Source organism: Macrobrachium nipponense, chromosome 25 (genome assembly GCF_015104395.2).
Source record: "Macrobrachium nipponense isolate FS-2020 chromosome 25, ASM1510439v2, whole genome shotgun sequence".
NCBI lineage: Eukaryota > Metazoa > Arthropoda > Malacostraca > Decapoda > Palaemonidae > Macrobrachium > Macrobrachium nipponense.
In genome coordinates this window covers 42,205,560-42,228,205 of record NC_087214.1, presented here as the reverse complement: position 1 = coordinate 42,228,205, position 22,646 = coordinate 42,205,560, and the positions used below count along the sequence as shown (strand labels likewise).

The window sequence follows — 22,646 nt, the reverse complement described above, 5'->3', positions numbered from 1 at the left end:
CAACGGCCATAATTCCAGCTACGCCGAAAGTATATTCCTATTGTTAAAGGACCGAAGGTTTGTATTACGTATCGGAACAAACAGCCAAAATTCACAAAATACCAACAATTGCCTACACTTAATGGCAGCAAGAAGAATTCTGACCAGAGCTAAAACATTGGAACACACCTATTGGAGAACAGGTGAACAAGACAGTCTTCCGGATCAATCAAGCGATCATTTTTCTTTTGTTTGAATGCTGACTTGCCTATCGGTACAGAGATATGAGCTAACTTCGACAGTAGGTAAGATTCCTCTTAAATATTAACAATATCCAGAAGGAGACTTATATGCAGTACATATAAAGCCTACTGAAAAAAAATTGAAGGTAAAAGAAATCTTGAACATTGCAACAAAAATAAGCCTACCTTCAACTCCTTGTCAATCTTCCCTACATAGATGCCACATTCATAAAATAATTCCGCAGTATATTCCACCTGATGAAGGATCTTCCCGGGTAGGAAGGTTAAGAGACGAACCATATATTCCTGACTTTGGTCTTCACTCACTGAAATTTCAAGAGACAAGGAAATAACATATAGAGTGAATTCCTCCAATTCACAGACTCACAATTTGCGGTCTCACCAATTTGCAGATTTTTCTATGAAACATATATACAGTGGTCCCCCCTTATTCGCAGGGGATGTGTACCAGACAAAGTGGATTTTATGATGATATTGATAAAAAAATCAGGAATAGGCTAATTTTCTGCAAATAATGGGGGGAAATGTTCCTGAGAGAAATCCGTGAATGCATGAGTCTGCGAATCCGGAGAACACGAATATGGGGGTCCACTGTAATACATATTATTCACGGAAAATTGATCTATTCGCAGTTTGCGGTATTTCTCACTGAGAAATATTCAGAAATTACTGTAGAATCCTATAATTTTTATTGACTAAATACACTTTCTATGATAAAACTATGAAAATACTCGGTACTGTATAAGCATTTTTAAAGTTATTTTTGTGTTTGAACTATCCAAATAGGCAGTTCAAAGCATTTATAGATGAGTTTTAAGTAGTCACAGATTTTAGCTATTTGTGGGGGAGCGTGTCTGGAATGCATCCCCCATGAACAAGGGGGATTCACTGTAGGCAGTCCGCGGTTATTGCCGGGGGTTCTGTTCTTGGCAGGTTGCTGATAAGCAAAAACCGCCATTGACTGAAACTTGGCGATTTCGGTTAATGGCGTTGATAACTGGTTAATGGCACTTCTGTTAGGTATGTTATGGTGCCAACAACTGAAACTTGGCCCATTATGGCGCCATAAATCGCTGATTTTATGGTGCTATCGCCATTAACCGAGTCTGCCAATAACTAAGGACTGCCTGTATTGTAACCTGCATACAAAACATTGACCACAAAAGGACCCTACTTACTGTTATTCGTGAGGAAGTCATCAGGTGGTGGTGGAGTCAATTTTTCAGCCTTCATGTACAAACCAAACACATTCTTCTGTGGCTTCGGAACATTGAAGCCCTTGCTGTGTAGGAAAAGCATCATCTGATTCTGAGCATCCACCAGCTTCTCGTTTTTTGTGTCCATCGAGTTGAGAATCTTGAGGGTATATCCATGGGACCATAAGTCGGTAATGTGGGGATTTTGTGATGGACCAGCGACCTGAAAAAATATATGAAAGGTAATGAAATCTACAGAATTCAAAAGAATGAATAGTATGTACCTGGAATTTTAGCCTCAGTAAATGAGAGGTCCCTACACCACACTGGCATTTATTTTTCAAGAAAAATTGATGCTTGCCATAAACAGGAACAAAATACCAACCCTATCTATGACATGACTTGAAGTTGGCACAAAAAGTTTTACAACAGTGTACAGTTAATCATCAATATATGCCTGGCTAAATTTTCTAAATTCCCTATGTACTTATGCCTCAAAAACTAAATAGAAAAATCATAACAACAAAAAGCTAACCTGTATATAAAAGTTCTTGTCATCATAGCTGTTGAGTTCCTTAACAGACGTAACTGTAAGACCATAGAGTCTTGATACCAGAGCAGGCACCTCGCTGGTGTTCACAATTGGACGTATTAGTTGGCCTGGCTTTAAAACACCCTCTGAATTGGTCTGTGCAGCTGCAGCCATTGTTTCCTGAAAAATATACGTATTTGGAATAATATATTAAATATTGAAGAATAATACTTGATCTTAGTTACAATACTGTTCACTTTGGCAGCTGTGATCAGCTGTGTTTTAGTGTGATAAGTTAAAGAAAATTATTTGTTTAGTTCCAAATGATGCCACCTATACATACAGAGGCTGACATAAGCAACAGCAAGACCAATAAGCTGTAAATGTGCCTCGCTGTCTTATTTCTCAGTTCCAGAGGTTTTTTATTCCTCACACTGTTAGACTGTGGAACAGCCTCCCAGAGGATGTTGTGCAATTGGAACTTCAGAAGTTCAAGCAAAGTTGCAATACATTATGTACTACTACTCTAATATGATTCTCCTTCTATTTTAATAGTTTACCTATATACTTTAATTCATTTATATTTATTTATCTATTTACTAACTTACCTGTTTTTCTTATAACTAATCTCCTCTTTTTATATTTCCTGTTAACTTCATTATATGCATTTTAGATTATGGGGTACTTGGTATGTGGCAGTTATAAGCCAGTTATAAGGATTTTTAAGAGGGCATTTTTGCATTTCCACAGTTTTTGCATTTCCACGGCAGGTTCTGGAACCTAACACCGCATAAAAGTGGGGGAGCACTGTACTGTGGCATTGTCACTCATGAATACCACCATAACACGATCCCAAAAGTCTAGGAGAGCCAAGAAGGTTGCCTTGAGTTCCAGGATGTTGATATGAAGGTGCTTGTCACAAAGGCACCACATTCCTGCAGTCAGCAACTCATCCAGGTGTAAGCCCCATCCCTCGGTCAATGCGTCTGAGAACAGAAGCATGTCCGGAGGTTCCTGTTGTCGAGCCACCAGTCCAAGTTCTCTCTCACCTCCTGCGAGAGGGGAACAAGAGCAGATTGAGGGTTGCAGGACTGTGACCAGTACTCCCTCAGCTCCACTGGAGAGACTGAAGGTGAAGACACCCCAGCTTCTCCAGAGATGACAGGTGGCCTATCACGACTTGCCATTGCCGAGCAGATCTCTCTGAACTTGCTGATAAGAGTCTGAAGGGAAGACTCTTGCTGCTACCATATCTATCAGCATGCCCAGTTACTTCGTCCTCTGCTTGGGTTCGAGATTGGACTTCTCGAGATTCATCATGATCCCTAGATCCCATCAAAACTCGAGGTGTCAATCTCTGTTCTGTAGCAACTGCAAGCGAGAGCTCACCAGGACCAGCCAATCGTCGAGATACCTCAAAAGACGTATCCTGTGCGAATGTGCCCAAGCTGAGACCAGAGTGAACACTCTTGTGAACACCTAAGGAGTGGTGGAGAGCCCAAAGCAAAGTGCCCTAAACTGATACACAGTCTCTCCGAAGACAAAGCGGAGGTATTTGTGGGAAGACTGATGAATGGGTATTTGAAAATATGCATCCTTCAAGTCCACCATAAGCATGAAGTCGTCCTCCCTAATAGAGGCAAGCACTGTTCGTGCCGACTCCATCTTGAACCCAGTCTAGCGAATGAATCGGTTCAGGGAAGAAAGGTCTACGTAACACTGGTCTCCATTCCCCCGAAGCATTTTCTACAAGAAAGACTAGGCTGTAAAACTCTGGAGACCAGCCCGACACGACTTCTACAGCGTCCTAGCTCAGCATCTTCTGCACTTGGTGCTTCTGTGATCCTTCTAGGTAGGATCTGAGACGGACCAGGTGGTTAGTGAGAGGTGGTGGAGACTCGAAGGAAGTAAATATTCCTCCCAAAGGACATCTACTACTCAGGTCTCTGCTCCATAGCACTGCCATGTTGCCCAATGGCTCAATATGTAATGGCAGTAGCCGCTGGGGAATGCCACACCTAGCATTTCCCCTTCATTCCCTTAACCCCCTTTCCCGAAGGCATGACGGTGCTCCTTTTGAAGAGGAAGAAGAGGCTGGGCTGTTCTTCAGGACCCCTTAGAAGAGGAGGACTTCTATGGGGCAGAGGAGGATCTAGCCAGACTCAAAGGTTTGGCCACAGTGGGGCGTGAAGACGCAGAAGTCTTCGCCACTGCCTGGTGGACAAGGCGGTCCTTATTGTCATCCCGTCTCTTGTCTACTGCAGCATCTATCTGCTCCCTGGTGAAGAGAGAGGCAGAGCCCAGCAAAGGTCTGTTTCGTAGGGCCAGTACTGACTTGGACATGAGAGACCTAGTCACTCGAGAGAGAACAGTCTCTCTTCTCATAAGGACCAGGTTCCTCCATAGGTTTGCTATTTGGTGGGTCAGGTTGGTAATACCCCTACCTCCAGACTGGCACATTCTTCCCTGAGTCTTCTCCCGGGACAATACATCAGGAAGAAGCAGCAACCTTAGACACTGTGAAAGACCCCAGGTCTAGCCAGGAAACTATCTGAAGAGCTGTGCCATGGTGGTAGCTTCCTGGATTGCTGCTTCCTGCTGAGAGAGAGATATGCTCTCCCCAGTCAGGTTCTGCAGCAACAGACTTGGACCAAGACAAACCAGGTCCGGGTCAACCTGTTTGGTCAGCAACAGCCTCTCCGAAGGCATGTAGAAATGCCTCTGGTGAGGTAGAAGAGGGGGAAGCAGCTTGTCCAAATGGTTGGACTTAGCCAAAGCTGACCACAGTAGCCCCATTGAAACTTTGGGTTCGTTCTTAGGTCCCCAGAAGGATTCAAGACGAGAGGGGCAGTCACCTGAAGAGGAGGCCGTGGTCGCTTCCCCAAGATCATTGTGCTGATGAATCAGCACTATGATCTCAGCAAAGGTCCTCTGTATCTCAGGGGTGTCCAAGTCACTGGGCAAAGGGCCCTCCAGCCCTTCAAGAGACCGGTCCTCCTGATCTACTCTCCCATGAGGGGAGAACCTCACCAGACCCCCTGGATCCTTCCTCAATGACACGGGCGTACGTCCAGTGAGGTCCTCAAACCCCACCAGGAACATAGGCCCTTGATGCCAAATCCTGCGGAGAGCACTCTGCATGATTCCTTCTACTCACCTTGCCCCTCCCAGTGTAGCTGGAGGAAGAAAGAGTCGGGTTAATGAGGGGGGTCCTCTCCTCGCTCCGAAGGCGTACCTCCGGAGTGAGAAGAGACCCTCAGAGGGCTGTTGGCCTGGTCCATAGCCTCAGCTTCCCCTTCCTCCCCCAACTCATCAGGAGAGGAAGCAGACGCAGAGACTTCCACTGAAGGGGAAACAATGAGCACGAGACAATTGCCAGCAGAGAGGCAGGAGGATGAAGGGTTAGCTACCACAGGAGTGGTTGGGGGCGTGTTACTCCCGGCCACGGATTTAGGAGCCTTCCTATGATACCTTCTCCTCCCAGCAAACTTCCCCCACTGCGCCATGGACCAATCACAACACTCCGCACCATGATCTTTTAGATGACACTCATGCCCTCGGCAAGATGAAGAGAGGGCGTAAGGATCAACATAGAGAGAAGCTTGTATTTTACCGCACTTCTTACCCTGCACCCCTGGGGCACTGCCTACTGGGGGCAGGATTCTTAAGCGATCGTGATTCTTGGGTTTGCATATTCTCCACGAATACACAGAATACAACATACACATATGTATATCCAAAACAAAAATGAAAAATCCCACCAGGATTGAAAAGAAATCAATTGAAAAAGTCAGGCAGAGAGCATTTGGTCGGGAGAGACTCCCAACGACAGGACTGGTAGTTAACTACCGAACCGCCTTGTTTTAAGATTTCAGCAGCCGTGTCCAGGCTTCCCCTTAAGTAATTCCTATTGTAAAGGACCAAGGGTTTATATATTGTGTAGGAACAAACAAAGCTTAACTGCTGCCCCCAAGCTTTATTCAGCTCAGACACGTTGACCTGCCATGTACAAAACCCTGTGGCAAAGATGCAAAATAAATCTAAATTCTGGCGAGTCTTATCAAAAGTGCAGGACATTAAAACTTGTAAATAGTATGCAAATTAGGAATACGTACTACTACACGCTTCTTATATGCTGAGCAACTTAATACACAAATACTAGGAGGGAATTTTATATGCTGAGTATATTACACCACAATTTGTAAATATACAATGAAGGAATACATAGAATATATACATATCCTATGTATATACAGCCTAATACACAAATAAAAGGAAGGAATCTTACATGTTAAGGGAACGGTCCCACCAATCTGTCGCAAACAAACCTTGAGTATGACAATGAGCAATGGCAGAATAAAAGTTTAAATACAAATGACAAATGCATGGGAATCTCACTACATATTAAAAGTCAGAAAACCAGAAACCTTCCAGCTGTGAAGTGTAAAGTCTAAATGAGTTTGAAGAAAGCATATAAGGGTCCAGATAGAAGGGAATGGAATCCTAGGTAAATTCTTATGGGATGGGAGATAGACGGCCACCTCTTTCTGTCAGTGCACCTCATTATAGTGCACTTTAGGCATTAGTTAAGGTACTTTACAGCGTCCCTTCTGCCCCTAGCCACAATCCCTTTCATTCATTTTAAAGTACCTCCTTTCATTTTCTCTTTCTTCCATCTTACTTTCCTCAGCCATTTCCTAACAGCTCTTTAGTAGTACAACTGTAGGTTTTCCTCCTGTTACACCTTGAAGACCTCTTTACTCTAAAATTTCTCAGTGTAAAAATACCACAACCCACAACTAGGCACATTTTCCATGAATAAGGTATATAGGTACAGGCAGTCCCCAGGTAACGACGGGTTCGGCTTAAGACGTTCCGAGGTTAAGGCGCTTTTCAATTATATTCATCATAAATTATTTCCAGGATTACGACGCCTACAACGCTCATCTGGCACAAGAAATATGACACCAAAAATGCAAAATAATCAATATTAGAAGGTTTTTTTGATGAAAAATACAATAAGAATGCAGTTTACATAGATTTCAATGCACCCAAAGCCTTAAAAGTAAGGTTTTCTTAGGATTTTTTATGATGTTCCGGCTTACGATGATTTTCGGCTTTCGACGCGTCTCAAGAACGGAACCCCCGTCGCAACCCGGGGACTGCCTGTATATGTTCCATCGAGAAATCTATGAATCAGAGTCTGCGAACCTGGAATCAGGAATAGGCAACAGTTGACTGTAAAATTGTATCTCATAGTACCTAATTGCGCTTGACGAATGCAAATCTCAAAAGACCTAATCAATATGTTACCTTTGATTAGTCTGAAGTGACACAAACCTAGAATGTAGTATATACTATCTTGCAAGACCATGCAGTTTTGTCCCACCAGTGTAACTCAACCCAGGACGCAAAAATAACACGGCATACAAGTGACCAGTGCCGTTGAGCGGATTTTGAAGTGAAAACGAGAGGTTCGCGCTATAACACCATAGCTATAGGGTTCTTCTCAGAAATTTAATTCATATAATTGGTAGTTACTACTTGACGTGGGCCTACGTGGATTAGCTACAGCATAACAACCACACAATACGAGACATCCTATCTATGCTAGTATGTACGCTCAAGTTGGGCCTACCCTTGAACAAACACGACCCTAAATTTAATCGTATAATTTAGGCTAGGCATACAATTAGGCCTAGGCTATGCGATAGAAGTCATGGGCCTATGATATAGTAATTACACTATAGGTAGTACCTAGGTACTAGCTACCTAGGTAGGTAATGTAGCCGTCTAGCCTAACCTACCTAAATATTCAATTTAAAATAATAATGACAATGAAATGGAGTCTAACGATGGGTAGAGAAGTTAACCTACTGCGAAAACTGGCACAAGTCCGTCTTGAGTCCGCCCTACTTCAAGTCCAGATGAGACTTGAAGGATCAAGTCCGGTCAGCCAGGATTCAGGAAGGAACTCCAATTGTCAGGCAGGATACTCGACCTCCTCCTCCTCTCTCATTTTAACTTTATTTATTACAGTTCAAGGCTTTAATTCTACTAGGGCCTCTGACATATTAGGTCAAAGAATGGGGTTTAATTTTACATATATTAAAATCGATGTTAATTATTAATAAAGGGTAAAATGAGCCATTACCTGAGTGGACTTTTTCGTTATCGGTCTCGTAGTTAATCTAGATAGGACGGGCAAGGTGCCAGTTACAGGTTTTATATATATTTTATTAATAATGACAAATTATGATTTGATTTATTTAAATTATCTGTATCGTAAAAAAAAAAAATTCTAATTTTACAATGGCAAAGTAAGGCTGTTCATTATCGTTTTTAAGGCAAATTATTCGAAAGATAGCGACCTATGGAAATGTAAATAATTCTAAACACAAATAAAAAAAGATATAGCATTTTTTGGTATAAGTATGTACAATAAATAAATATCTCATATAAATTATTACTATTAATGCTTCATCCACCAAAATTACTGATCGAACTGACAATCTGAAGTCACGTGACTCCATCAGCTGATTGGGGTAAGTTTTAGCTTCTTATTGATTGATGATCTGATTAATACATCTTGCGCCAAACAGGAAATCCTTAATAAAATAATTAAGAGAATAGAACAAAATGAGGCTTTTGCGAAGGTTGCAAGTCTAAGATAACGAGAAAAACGCTAATAATTTCATTCGCAATAACATTCTTTCCTTTGTGTCGAGGCAAGGCGCTGCACATGTTATGAATCTAGAACGTTAGCAGTTTATATTATATTCATTTATTTATCTATCTATATATTTGTTTATCTAACTACCTACCCATTCATTTGGCTTAGCACAAATTTCAAGCAGCATGTCTTAGTGCAGAAAAATGTCTATAAATGCATCATTGTATACTGCAAGGTCCTTTAAACATATTTAAAGGACCTTGGTTTACTGCATAGCTGATGGTTATGGTCTAGATACAGATAAGGCGGATGACATTATATTATGATTAGCCTGGATTATGGAACATATCGAATGTTAAATAATACTGATCATATATTAATGAGAATGAATCATAAATAAGTTGTGCTTATGGCTAAATGAAGGTTTGATGCATGTATTCTACATAAAAAGAAACCTCTTTTAGGAAGTTTTTAAACTCGTGGTGTAAGACATTTGAACTAAGAAATAAATAATAAGCCTAAGGAAGTTTTTCATTACAAAATTTCAAATAAAATCAACTCAAAGTCTGCATAAATTGTAGTGGCCTCGGAATACCAGGAGTATGGATAGATAGCGAGGAATAGGCGTTGAGAATGGGTAAATAGAATAAGATGTGAATAAATGAGTCAATTCTCAGAAATGTTGTTAAAAATGTCGTGGGAAAGAGGAAGACAGATTTTAGATTTATTTAGGTAATTGGGAATTCAACAACGAATAAATATAAAACAGAAGGAAAATTTAACCTCCAAACTGAAAGCAAAACCAATTTAGACAGTAAAACGCACTAAAAAAAGTAATCAGCTATTGCTGAAACGAAGAAAGAATAAATGGAAGAGGAGGACTGCGTTTAGATCTATTTTCATAAATGGGAATTTTGCAACGAATGAAGAAAAAAGAGGTAAATTTAACCTCCAAATCGAGAGGAGGACGAATTTGAAAAGTTAAAAGCACTAAAAATAATAATCTATGTGTAAAACAAAAAAAATGAATATGTTACAACCATAAAATAACAATTATTAATTATTACGAGTGCCTAACGAGCCGTCACATAGGAATTGTTTATGTATTACTACTAGTATTCACTCTCGCCTTTATTTTAAAGTGAATTTCTTACTTTATATTGCATTTTTATCATGTAAAGTGAGTTTAGATTATAACTGATAAATTTTAAACGCTAAAATGAAGATTAAGTGTATTTTTTCTAAATGTCAACGAGGAAAACTTAAGAAAATAGTCCTATAGGTACTATATAGGTAGCTAGTAGGTAGTACATTATATAGGTAGGTAGGTACATCTACCTAGTTTCAGAGTAAGCTCGGCTAACTTCAGCTTAATGTGAAAGGCAATGATTAGCTAATTATATAGATTTTTGCCAGCACATAAGCCTTACAATAAACCCCCTGGATTCATGTACTCACAATTTGCAGATTTCTCCATGGAACATATGTAAACATTACTAATTGCGGAAAATTCGCCTACCCTATTTGCAGTACTATTTTTCACTGAGAAATAGTCACTGATTACAGTATTTTTGTATCATTTTCATGACTAAATGCACTTTTTGTGATGAAACTTAAAATGCTCAGGTATAAGCATTTTTATAGGTTATTTTTTTTGTGTTTGAACTATCAAAATAGACAGTTCTAAGCATTTTTACAGTGTTTTTAACTAGGTATTCACGTATTTTACCTATTTGCGGGGGTTGGGACGGGGAGGGTTTGTTTAGTATGCATCCTCCTCGAATCCAGGGAGTCCTCTATATTGGGTAATTGTACAGCTTAATTATTATATAATTCTGATAACCCCTTTGGCAGTTTGAATAAATTAATGCCTTTTTTGCCATTACTAATGCATTTAGATTACTATAAGAACACAATACCTAGCCTATCATTGAAATGTCAGATGGGTACGCTACCCCAATGTAAAGAAGGATAATTTTATGGGAGAGCTCAGTGTGGAGATATTGTTTATTTATGAAATTTTTTACTGAACAAGATAGAAAATGGTGTATAGGTATTATGCAGAAGAGGTGAGATAAATTGCAAATTTTGCTGTATTTTTTTTTTTTTACATTCATTTTCGAGTGGCTGGTACTAAACTGAGCACCTTGTGGAGTTTTCTTGTAGAATTACCCCTACCTCTTCCATCCCATAGGGGGTTATGCCATCGGTGCACCTTGTGCAGTGCACTAGTATCAGCATCACTGAAAGCTCTTTGCTGCAACTTCTTTCATTCCTTTTACTGTACCTCCATTCATATTCTCTTACAATTTTCCTTTCAGCACTGAATAACCTCATCATGTCCCAACACTTGGCCATTGGCCTAAATTCTAAATTCTTTTCCTACCTCTTCCAAAATATGCGTTTTTTCAAATTATGCGAGTGGCCTTTACTTGTCATTGTATGTATAGCCTAGACACAACTCAGATTAAGCAGGAAAACATTTGGAATTAACAGTAGCTGTGGGATATCTCAAATGTTCAAGCGTAGGCTGTATAAAATGTCCTCAATTTTCAGATTCTTTTTTTTTTACAGATGGTCAGTCCCCTTACACATCTGATTAGTTGAGGGTTGATTTCTGCAATTTTATTTTTAAAATCCCTTAGGGTAAATTTATGTCTGGATATTCAAATGGAAAAAATTTTTACATGTTGAAAATTTAAACCAACGTTAAAACCAGTGGCAGTGAATAAGTTGCATACATGAAAGAGGCGCTTACTGAGCTTTTTGCGTTAAAGAACTTAGAGAGACTCTAGAATTTCATGTGATGACCAAACATGAACAAGAGAGGAGGGCAGCAGAAGATCATGTTCTGAGAATTCAGTTGCCTGATTTGCTGAAAAGCTGAAGCACCAATATGCAGTAATTGTGCCTCGCTGTCAAACTTCTCAGTTCCAGAGGTCCTTTATTCAAGTGAAGATGCATTGAATGACACCTTCGATTCTCGGACATTCCACTGAGGGGTGAGAGCTGTGTATTTCTGGTGATAGAAGTACACTCTCGACGTGGTTCGGAAGTCACGTAAAGCCGTTGGTCCCGTTGCTGAATAACCACTGGTTCCATGCAACGTAAAAACACCAAACAAACAGACAAACAAACAATGCATTATAACCCTAATACAATTCTCCTTCTATTTCAACAATTTACTTATATTTTTGTCTATTTATTTATTATTTGTTATTTATTGCAGTGCCTTACTGAACAATTATACAGCTGTAGGTTCCCTTCACCTGTATAATTGTTTTGTAAGTATGCAATGAAATTTCATTTTATTATATAAATACCATACTATTTATTTTCTTCTTGTCTAATAAGTGATCTCTTCTTCTGTATTTCCTGTTACCTTCTGTTCTGTCTTTGTAATGAACTCATATTTTTCGGAAGCTTGAATTTCAAGTCAGTGGCCCCTTGGTGGGCTTCATCCATATGAATAGGCTTCATCTTCTGAATAATGATAATAATAATAAAGCTGAAAAGATGTGAATTAAAATTTATATCTCAACAAGGGTTAATTCTGGACACTATTTATATGGTGTTAAGGGGTGTAGAGGTTTAGAAAATCATAAGTGAAGTTATGTTGGTAAAGAGTTTGCAAGTGCATATTTCTCTTTGACAGACATTGTATGATGTTGAAGAAGTAAACAAAGATTAAGTAGGGGAAGAGAATACAAGAAAAGTTTTTTTTTTATTTGCTTGAGAGAAAATTTGTTGCACTGAACAAACTTTTGATGAATATTTCCGTATGTGTCATCTGATGCTGACACATTTACAAGTACTACTACTAACAAATTGCAAATGTGTAAAGAAAGGATGTGGAAATAAAGATAAGATGGTGAAGAATACAATGTATGTAAAAAGTAGCCCATTTAAATTTTTTGCTTAAGAAACTAACCAGCTTTACTGTAAATTGAAAATGTTAAATTCACTTTGAATATTTTTGCATCACAAGATTAAGCGACAACTTGTTAACTCCAATTTCCTAGCATCTCTATACGGTAAGTAAAGCATTCTAAAAACTAGTATATATGTATGGTGTCTTTGGTGCCAATATATTGCCCATGGAAAGACTGCGGAACCTCACCTTTGGCTCTGAACTCTGCCCTTCCCAACTCTGTCATATCTCTTGCATTTAAAACTAATAAAGCTACAAAGGAAGGATCGCCCTTCTTCAGCAGAGTCGTTAGAATTACACCGTCGTCTTCCTTGTTGCAGTCCGGGGCCTGCACAAAAATTGGTTCACATGGAACATATCCTTCCTCTGCAAACTCTGTGGTGTGTCCGGTTTTAACATCAACTTTAACAATTCTATCAAACATAAGTGCCCGTTCTTTGGCACTCATTCCGTACGCATACCTGTAAGGCTTTCCATTCCTTTTGTAATTTATTCTCGGTAGTTCAAATGTTTCTGCGCATACTTTTTCAAAGGAACAGAGTACAGAGCCGTCATTTTGCTTGATTGCTGTACAAGTGCTGCAGCCTTTCTTGACCAAGTTGTCCCCTGCTCTTGCTGCTCCGACACCAGCTACCGGGAGGACGAAACGTAAGAAGTTCGGGTGTGAAGATAAACGGCTGGGGTCATCCGGATGCTTTTCAATATTTTTAACCCACAAACTATCAACAACTTTTTCTTCCAGATTGCCACAGAGATCCAGAAATATCTGACCCTCCTGTTCCCAGGCATTGACGTGATGGAAGGTAGAAAACCCACGTGACTTGTAACACACTGGTACTATGCGGCCAGAAGATCTTTCAACTATCCTGAAGAAGGTGTCTTCATCTGACATCCATTTAATGGACTCTGCAGGACATCTATTGATGATGGTCCCTTCAATGATTTTGCCAAGTTTTAAAACCAGAGGCTGCTCGACAAAAACCCAGTAATTTTCCGTCATTGCAAAGCTGTGGAAATAGGATGGCTCAAGCTTTCTGTGGGAAGGGACTGAAGCCACAACTTTGGCATCCTTGAGTTGGCCATTAGGCATTTTGATGATGCTGTAACAAGTTCCGTTGAGGTTGGTGAAGGAGGATCCCATGTTGTAGACAGTTCCATCTAGATCTATGTGAGGATGAGCCGTAGCCATATTGACAGCGATGTACTTTGTCAAGTTTTTCTGTAATTGACAAGAAGTTCAGTTACTTACTTTTTATGAAAGTGAAATACAGCATCATCATATCTAGTGAGTAATGACATCATAAAGTAAACGAATTTAAGAGAATCTCAGTAATTACTTAGCTAAGAGTTTCTACTCGACAGCAACTTGAATATCTCAATTTCACTGTAGCGATTCTTTTGTTTCTATAAGTGACTAGTCATGCCCATTTACGCAGCAGGGAAGAGGAACAAGTGTGCTAACAGCTCAATTTGTTTATGCTTATACGTCCGTTATCGGGGAAGAGGGTAGGCTCCATTAGTAATTACTGGGTTAGTATATATATAAAATTTTATTTTATCATAAAAATGTCATTTTTATATAAGTAACTTACCCAGTAATTCCCTAGCTGATTCCATATTGAAGGAGATGGGAAAAATGAACTCAACTACTAAAAAAATCCTCCATTATAATGGAATACATAATATAGCTAGCATTGAAACAATGCTAGTTGTTCCTTACCTGTTGAGAGAGCTGGCAGGTAAATACTGCCTCTGGTTGGCACTCCTCTCAACTTGTAGGACATGGCTGTATAGGCCAGAATCATCTCTACTAACATAGGACCTTGCAGCAAAGGAGTAGTATAGCATTCCAAATGTTGACAAGCTGTATGAAGGGATTTTGACAAAGGAAAAATCTATTTCTTGGGGAAGACCCGTGTCGCCCGGTGAAAAGGATCCTGCTACTCACTTTTCTAGTATAAATAGGTTCTAAATATACCAGAGAAAAAAGCTAGCTTGGTATGCTGAGGTTACTACCCTCTCGCGAGCACCTTAAGGGTGTCGTGTATAAAGTACAAGGCGAGTGGAAGCCACTATTCACAGGTCTTCTGCCAATTAGAGGTTTCCTTTCCAAAATCCCTCTCATGGGTCAACAAGGTAAAAACAGTAGCCCCTGCCCAGGGCTTAGTACCAACAAACAATAACCAGATTATACAATCACTTATACAAAAAATACACAAGTACATTTATGTCAACATTAACAGGACCACTACCCAACATTAAAACTGGTGGGCACTCCTGGTACTCGGTATCCCCAGACTCCCCTAGAACTGAACACCATACGTATTCAAGATGAGAGAACTACACTTTCACACCCATCACTACTCCAGATACGGACAATGGTCCTAAGGTACTACAGTTACTATAAATTGTTTCCACTTCCTGAAGATAATGCATTACAAAAACGGATTTACATTTCCAGTACTACGTTGCTTGCAGTATGGAAGACAGGGAAAGCTTGTGTCTAAAGGCTACGGGAGTAGCAACCACCCTGACATCATGTGCTCTGACCTTTAACACTCGTAGTTCTTCCTCCATAATTTGGGAGTGACTCCAAAATCAAATCTCTTATGGAGAATGACAATGCATTCTTTGACATATGCCTAACAGGGATTTTTTTTACCGAACACTATAAGTTATTAAACTGTCCTCTAATCTTCTCTGTATGTTGTAAGTAATACTACCTGAGGGCTCTCACCAGACAGGGATCTTTTCTCTTCTTCCAAAGCTAAAACATCAGTATGATTCTTAATAACAAAAGAACACAGCCACGGTTGTGACAGGTTCTCGTTCTTTGCTAAAAAATCCAAAGCAAGGGAACATACTGCATCTCCTGTAGAGAAGCCTATCCTTTATCGATAGCTTGAAGCTCACTAATTCTCTTTGTTGTAGCGAGTGTCACCAGAAAAATCATCTTCCTAGTTAAGTCCCTTAGGGATGACGAACTAAGATGTTCGAAGCGAGCACTCGATAACCACTTCAACACCATGTCTAAATTCCAAGTGAATGAGACCTCCTTTTTAGGCTTTGAAACATTAAAAGATTTAATCAGATCCAAGAGATCTTGATTACTTGAAACATCGATATCTCTGTGTCAGAATACAGGGCTCAACATTGCTCTGTACCCTTTAATGGTGGAAGTCGAGAGACTTCTAGTTCTCAAATACAGGAGAAAGTCTGCTTTTTGAGACAAAACATTGTCTCTTCTGCACCAATGTCTAAAAACTGACCACTTCGCCTGATACACTGTATAGGAGGAGTCACGTCTGCATTTAGCAATCGCCTCTGCCGCAGACTTAGAAAATCCTTTTGGTCTGATAAGTCTATGGACAGTCGAAAGCTTGTTAGAGCTACCGTGGACAAATTTTGATGGAACCTCCTGAAGTGGGGTTGTCTGAGAAGACTTGGCAGTAGTCTTGGGAGGTCTACCAAGAGATCTAACGGGTCTGGGAACCATGTTTTCTGCGGCCAGAAAGGAGCCACTAATGTCATTCCAGCATTCCGATGAGACCGGAATTTCTTTAATACCTCCCCTATCATCCTGAAAGGAGGAAAGGCATACATATCCAGGTCAGACCAATCTAGCATCATAGTATCTGTTGCCCACGCTTTTTGATCGGGAACTGGAGAACAATATAGAGCCAGGCAGTGGTTCTTGGTGGTTGTGAATAAGTCTATTGCTGGTTTCCCCTATAGACCAAAGGGCTCAACATACTCGCTGATCCAAGGTCCACTCTGTTGGAAGTACTTTTTTCTTCCAACTCAACTCATCTGCTAGTATGCTGGATTTCCCTTGGAGGTCGAAACCTCTCGAGAAGACTGAACGGGGGACCTCGCTACGCGAGTGATCATTGGCAAGGCGTGAGTCACCTGAGCAACTCACCCCTTCCCTCCGCACCATCCCTGAGTTGTGACGGCAAGCGGACTCAGCGTCACCGACTCTAGTTGCACACTCATCGGTAGACGTGCATGCACTCGGGGGAACTCGCAAACGAGAGCCCGAGACAGTTCCAGTCCTAGAGGCAGAACCTCTCGGACTAGATGCAGAAGTACAAGCCGAAGCCTGAACTCCTACGGTCCCCGTCCTGCATACCCCGGGGGGCGGCGAGGCGGTTCCCACTCTCAAAGGAACAGGAGGACCAGTGGAGGGCCCACTTGTCTCACCAGAAGGGCGTGACAGACCCTTAGAAGTCCTAGAACGAGACTTCTTAAGGGGGGAGACAACCCCCCTCTTCCTCGGTAGGGAAGCCTCGGAAGAAGAAGTGGAGGAGGTGGCAGACAACGAGGAGGAGGAGGAAGACAATGACACCATTCACTTCTTCTTGGACTTCTTCTTTGTCAGCTTCCTCAGAGCAGCAGTCAGGTCCTCCATCCAAGGTGACACTGAAGCAGCTGCCAAAGCAGCAGGCTCCAGGGCAGCTAGGACTGGGGGCTCCGACACCACAGCAGCACTCTCACTCTCAGGAACTGGGACAGGAGCAGGCGTGGGCAATGAGACAGGCAGAAGGTTTAGCAGTTATGGTCTCTAGGGCTGATCATAAGTAGCTGGATGAGAGAGGACTGTGTAACCTGCTTTGTTGGTGCAGGAGAGAAACTTGAGAAGATCCATCGAACAATTCTCTGGTACATCTGGGTCGTGGGCTCTCTTGGCTAATACACCTAAGCACCAGTCAAGAAAACTAAGTATCTCAAATGCTTTAAATAAGCTCTTCAACAGATGACCCATTTCTTGAGCCGAAAAGAACACCTTCACCACAGTGAGTGCAGATCAGCAACCCACTTCAATCAGACCCGAGAAGTCTCTGTGGGAGGAGGCAGCCACTCCCAGTGAGGGAGCTTCCCTGTTTGCGTAACACAAATACCTGCTGTGGGAAAGACGAGAAGGAGGAATACTTAAGCAAGCTTTCCCGTGTCCCCTCTTCTCAGAAAGTCAGTTCTGCACCTCACCAAAAGTTTTCTGTGAGGATGAAGAAAGAACCATCTTCGGAAGTTTAGCGGAAACTGAAGCTTGATTGTTCACTTTCATAAACGACAATGTGGGAGAAGGACTTGCTGGAGAAAAAACTTGCAAAAAGTACTGTAATAAATATTGCAACAACGAAGCATATGGAGAGGTTGTCAATTTTTGTTCTGGTTCCTCTTCATCATACTCAGTCTGGGATAGAATTGGATCTGCGGGAGGTTCCTGAGGCACCTCAGGGTTCTGAAGAAGCTTTAGAATACTATCCAATTTACTCTTTAAAGGAGCTAAAGAAGGATCCAAAATCAAAGGTTGCAGATCAACAGCTGGGTCATAAAAGGTGACAAAATCCTCGTAGATTCGTCAGTGTGTTTGGGAGCCACAGCAGAACCACTCACAAACGCAATATGTTTGGATCAAACCTGTCTCTTAACAGCAACTTGATGCTCTGTATCTACAGGCTGCTCTGGGAACCCAGGATGCTCAGGCACTTCAGGGAGCTTGGGTGTTCCAGGATGCCTGGATACTTCAGGGTACCCGGGTGCTACAGGACACACGGGAACTTCCATTGCTTCCGACTGTTCTGTCGGATGAGGGCACTCTACAAAAGAGCCATCTGAAAGAGGGTGCCTAGGTGAAAAATGACAAAAATCACCAGAAGTAGAGCATTTAGCACTCTATATGAGACCCAATGAATAGATGAAGAAGAGTGGCTAGAATGTTCTCTTTGCTGATCAGGTGAAGAGAAACGCTCAGGGCTATCCCACTTGCTGCAAGAAGGCTGAGGACTAAAGGCTCCCTCAACCTTTTGACGGGCAGCGGCGGAGATTGATCCCTGAATGAAGATCGCCTCTTCATGGGGAGATACTCATCAGGAAAATGCCATTGGTGCCTCTTGCTCAGAGAAGAGTCTCCCAAATTTGACAAAGGACAAGACACTTCTGATACACCTTTCCAACAGTTGTCTTTCGAAGCAACCTGGGATACAACAGGTTGATCTGAGAGGGTGACTGACCTCCCTTGGACCTCTGGTATGCCTCCTCCCCAGTTCGGGGGATTATGGCAGTGACCTTTGCCTAGAAGAATCAGTGGGACAAAAAGCCACCTCCTTCACTGGCACTTCACTTTTTTTCAAATTTAACAAATAACACTTGCAGTGATGACCCCAACTGGGCCACCATACTCAAATTTACTCTGTGGGCTGGCAAAGCGATCGGGTTCGGAAGTGTGGGGAGCAGGAGAAGGAGTAGGTGGTCTAGGAGCAAGAGAAACAACAGGAACGTCCACACTACTAGATTGAGATGTTTTAGCCTGACTAGCTACTATTTTCAAGCCGGCTTTAGCAGCCGCCTTCCTCTTATATTTTCTCTCTAATTTATTCAAGTGAGAATCTAAAGTCCTCCATCGCTGGTCACTCCAATCCTTGCATTCATCACATGGCATGTTCACATTGCATACTTGTCCTCTACAATTAGAGCAAAGGGTATGAGTCATATGAAAACTTATCATCCAGGTATTGCAGCCTTCACTGCAATACCAAAAACTAGAAGAGCTAGTCAGACATGCCTAACTAGCTAATAAATTCACAATAGTAATAAGAATCTAAACAAAACAATTCCAAAAGGCTACCATAAGTGAATACTTCACCAATTCTGGGAAGATATATGAAATTTTAAAAATCAAGCTGCTTTGAAGAACAGTGTTGATGGTATCCGCTGCAGAAACAAATTGAGCTGTTAGCTTACTTGTTTCTCTTCTCTGCCACGTAAATGGGCGTGGCTGGTCACTTATAGAAACAAAAGAATCGCTACCGCAAATTTGGAAAATTCAAGCTGCTGTCAAGTAGAAACCCTTCGCTCAGTAATTACTGGGTAAGTTACTTACGTATATAAAATTAAAGTACTAAAAACAAGGTCCACAAGTAAGGTACTAGCTTATCGGTTATCGGCAGACTTGGTTATCAGCAATCCAGTTTTATGGCGCTTGTCTTGCACCAAAAATTGGCAATTTTCAGCGGCAAAATGTGTTGATTTCCAGTTTTCGGTGCCGATAATAGAGTTATGGCGCCAATACATACATAACAGAAGTGCCATTAACCAGTTATTGGTGCCAAAATCCAGTTATCAGTGCCACAGGCACCATAAATTGTTGGTTTTCAGTAATCTGTGATTTTTGCTTATCATCAGGCCATTGGAACGGAACCCCTGCCTATAACTGGGGACTGCCTGTACTGTATACGCATTTGTATTAAATGAATATTTCCCTATAAAGCATCGTTCATTTACATATGCTCATCAGCTGTCAAATTTATGTGATAATGTATTTTATGCAACGTTTACTTATTAAACGTACTTCAACATTCTTACCTTATCCCCAATTGTCTTGAGAGTCTCAGGGTCTATCTGTCGAACATAGCATGATTCTGTCAGGGCAAACATTTCGTCCTTGGCCTGGCATATGTTGATCGAGCAATTGTCTGACATAACTTTGTCGGTCGTTGGGATCATGAGGGCATTTTTAAACTGCCTGAAACGTTTTCCGCCCGGATCTGGGTAGGCTGCCGTTCCAAATTCTGTGATGACAATTCGGTTGGCAGCCTTGTTTTTCTGGTAAGCATCACTTTCGAGGAAGCGGGAGCGATATGTTACTCGGCTGGAGGATATGTTAAACTGGTGAAGCAGGGCCAGAGCATCAAAGAGGTGGTGGTACTGGGTATTGCCAACATGCAGAGTGCCCGGGCCGTTCCGTATGACTCGTCCTTCTAACCATTCTGGGATAGTTCCCGTCACATGGCCTTCTATTTCTTCTGCTGTTTCCTGGGTTTTGTGAGACAGATAATAAGAAAAATCAATATAACAATAAGGTTAGATGCTGAGGAACTTAATCTTAGTACAGGGAAATGGGGCCAAGATATGGACATACAAAAATAGAGACAATGTGGTTATGTATTGTGCTTTTGAACAAGCTGTGTTGTTCGTTTCATCAGTGAAATTCTGTTGTAATAGTTCTGTGTTAAATAAAATCAGAGAAATATCTTGAGCAAAATGAAAATGCAATGCCTCTTGCTACACATTAACAATACCTATACCAGAGAGTCATATTTCTAAATAAGTATGGCTTATTTGAAGGATTTCTCAGTCAAAGATGAAAATTGGATCCAGGCAAAATTCAATAACTTTGGATCCAGGCAAAATTCAATAACTTATACCACTTACAAGTAGCATTTAGGCCATACACCCCTTAGAGAGGGTACAGTAACTGCTGAGTTATGGATGGAAACCCCTTAGCTTAAAAATTCTTCTCAACATGGGCCAATTCATAAAATGACAATGAACACCTTAGACAATTCACCAGTATCTTCCACACCCTCTTGCGCCCCCTAGACTAAGGCCTCTCCTCTCTTATATATCTCTTTGACTTCCATCATCAGCACTGTATGTGTCTTCCACTCTTCTTTCTTCCTAACACTTTTGGAGTAGTAGACATTCTTGTCATCATTTGACCGTCTTCCACAATTCTTTCCAGTTGACCAAAATGCTCTAGTCCTTCCTTTTCACCACTGTGATATATCTCCACATTTCTCCTTTCATTTCTGCTCACATAACATACTGCTCTAACAGTCCATCTCTACAGGTTCAGCATTTTGTTTCACTCATATTCGGCCTCAACGATTCAGCCTCATGTTGGGTTAGTTACCCTTTCGTCTATCCTACCATCATCCAGTGTACATGTATGTACTTTTAAAAACATATACAAATCAACTGCTTTCAATCTTCCACCATCCATGTTATTCTTTGCTTCATCTTCTGGCTTTCCATTTACCCCTCATGATCTTACCCCTTCTCACATTTATCCCAAATTTTTCTTGAAAACTTTCAAACTGTTTCACAAGCTTCTGCAGTTTTTCTTGACTGTTCCTGTTTAGTGCAGTACCATTAGCAATTTTTATTCATGGGCTATTTTCTTATAATTTTAATGCAAATGATAGTAATTTAAAATCTCTTTTAGAGTTTCCATTAGTGCAAGCTCCAATACACTGTCCTCTTAGTTTTTGTACCTAGACGTCTAACCCCTTGAACTTTGCACTGAACTTACAGTTGACAGCGTTCCCCATCTCCTTTGCAGGCAGTTACAATATAAAGCAAAATAAACCGGGAATATTTGTCTTTATCTTATTTATCAACTTACCTCGCTACATTCTCTGAGCCACAGAGATCTGCCTGATTCTTCATCCATCTGACCTCTTGTATTGCCAACACAGTGAGCATATTTACTTGGGGCCTAGTCTTAAGAGCAGCCATCTAATCTCTCCGGGAAGATAGTCGCCTCTTATGAAACAGGTTAATAAGTACCCTATCTTGAAAGGAAACTCAAGAAGTCAGAAGTATTAAGTAATCTCTTAATCTTATCATCCATTTTACTATATCAGCACTGTAGCTCTACCAGGGACAACATTACTTTGATTCAGTGATGCTACACAAGTCATAGGTGATAAAGAAGGCTCATTAATACGAAATATCCTTTAATCTATTATTTCTAGGGTAAATGTACTAACACATACCAGAGAATAATAAAATAAAGAAAAAGGTCAGTTATAACTGACTCGCTTCACCCTCCAGGAAGGGTGTCGGTATGAACACTAGGCGAGTGAGACCACAACCACGAGCCAAATGCCAATAGAAATCTCCCACTACCAAATCCCTCCAAGAGGGGAGCCGACCCACAGAGTGAGCAGCTCGTACTACTACTACTCCATCCCATGCTGTCGACTGCTGCGCCCCTGGTGGCCCATCCTGAGTTAGCAGACAATCTTGGCGAAGGGATGGGTAGGGTGGGATTTCGCTGGCGACACGAGCCAATCGCCCAGAAATAGATTTTTCCTTACGTCAAAATCCCTTCTGGGCTCAGCTCGTGTCGCTGCGCGAAATCGTACCAGAGAAATAGCACAAGATTGTAAACAAAAGTAATAAATTAAAATAATTATAGGTCTCAAATAAAATAAAGTAAATATAAAAAAGAATATAATTGCTAAAAGATACAAATACACAGTGATTACAACTAAAAATATGCTTA

At 41.0% G+C, this 22,646-nt stretch overlaps 2 protein-coding genes across 5 annotated transcripts in view; both read right to left on the bottom strand.

Annotated features, from left to right (window-relative positions):
• LOC135199412 (hydroxylysine kinase-like) overlaps positions 1–8,150 on the bottom strand; it is a 54,488-nt gene extending 46,338 nt beyond the window's left edge. For 3 of the 4 annotated variants that reach the window (XR_010311063.1, XR_010311064.1, XM_064227427.1), the window contains exons 1-4: positions 7,848–8,037; positions 1,974–2,150; positions 1,421–1,661; positions 408–547 (exon numbers count right to left, since the gene is read on the bottom strand). Coding sequence is in view for 2 of the 4 variants with exons in the window: in XM_064227427.1 (XP_064083497.1) it covers positions 408–547; positions 1,421–1,661; positions 1,974–2,144 (552 nt within the window). In the remaining 2 variants the exon portion in view is untranslated. Of the gene's footprint in view, positions 1–407; positions 548–1,420; positions 1,662–1,973; positions 2,151–7,847; positions 8,038–8,124 lie in introns of those variants that run through there. The other variant, XM_064227428.1, reaches the window with a different exon arrangement.
• A 4,204-nt stretch (positions 8,151–12,354) lies between these two features.
• Positions 12,355–21,918, bottom strand: LOC135199410 (carotenoid-cleaving dioxygenase, mitochondrial-like). The gene is made up of 3 exons (XM_064227421.1): positions 21,762–21,918; positions 19,940–20,389; positions 12,355–13,793 (listed from the first exon to the last, which is right to left on the bottom strand). The coding sequence occupies exons 1-3, from the start codon at positions 21,807–21,809 to the stop codon at positions 12,699–12,701; spliced, it is 1,593 nt and encodes a 530-aa protein (XP_064083491.1). The 5' UTR covers positions 21,810–21,918; the 3' UTR covers positions 12,355–12,698.
• Between the last annotated feature and the right edge of the window lie 728 nt (positions 21,919–22,646).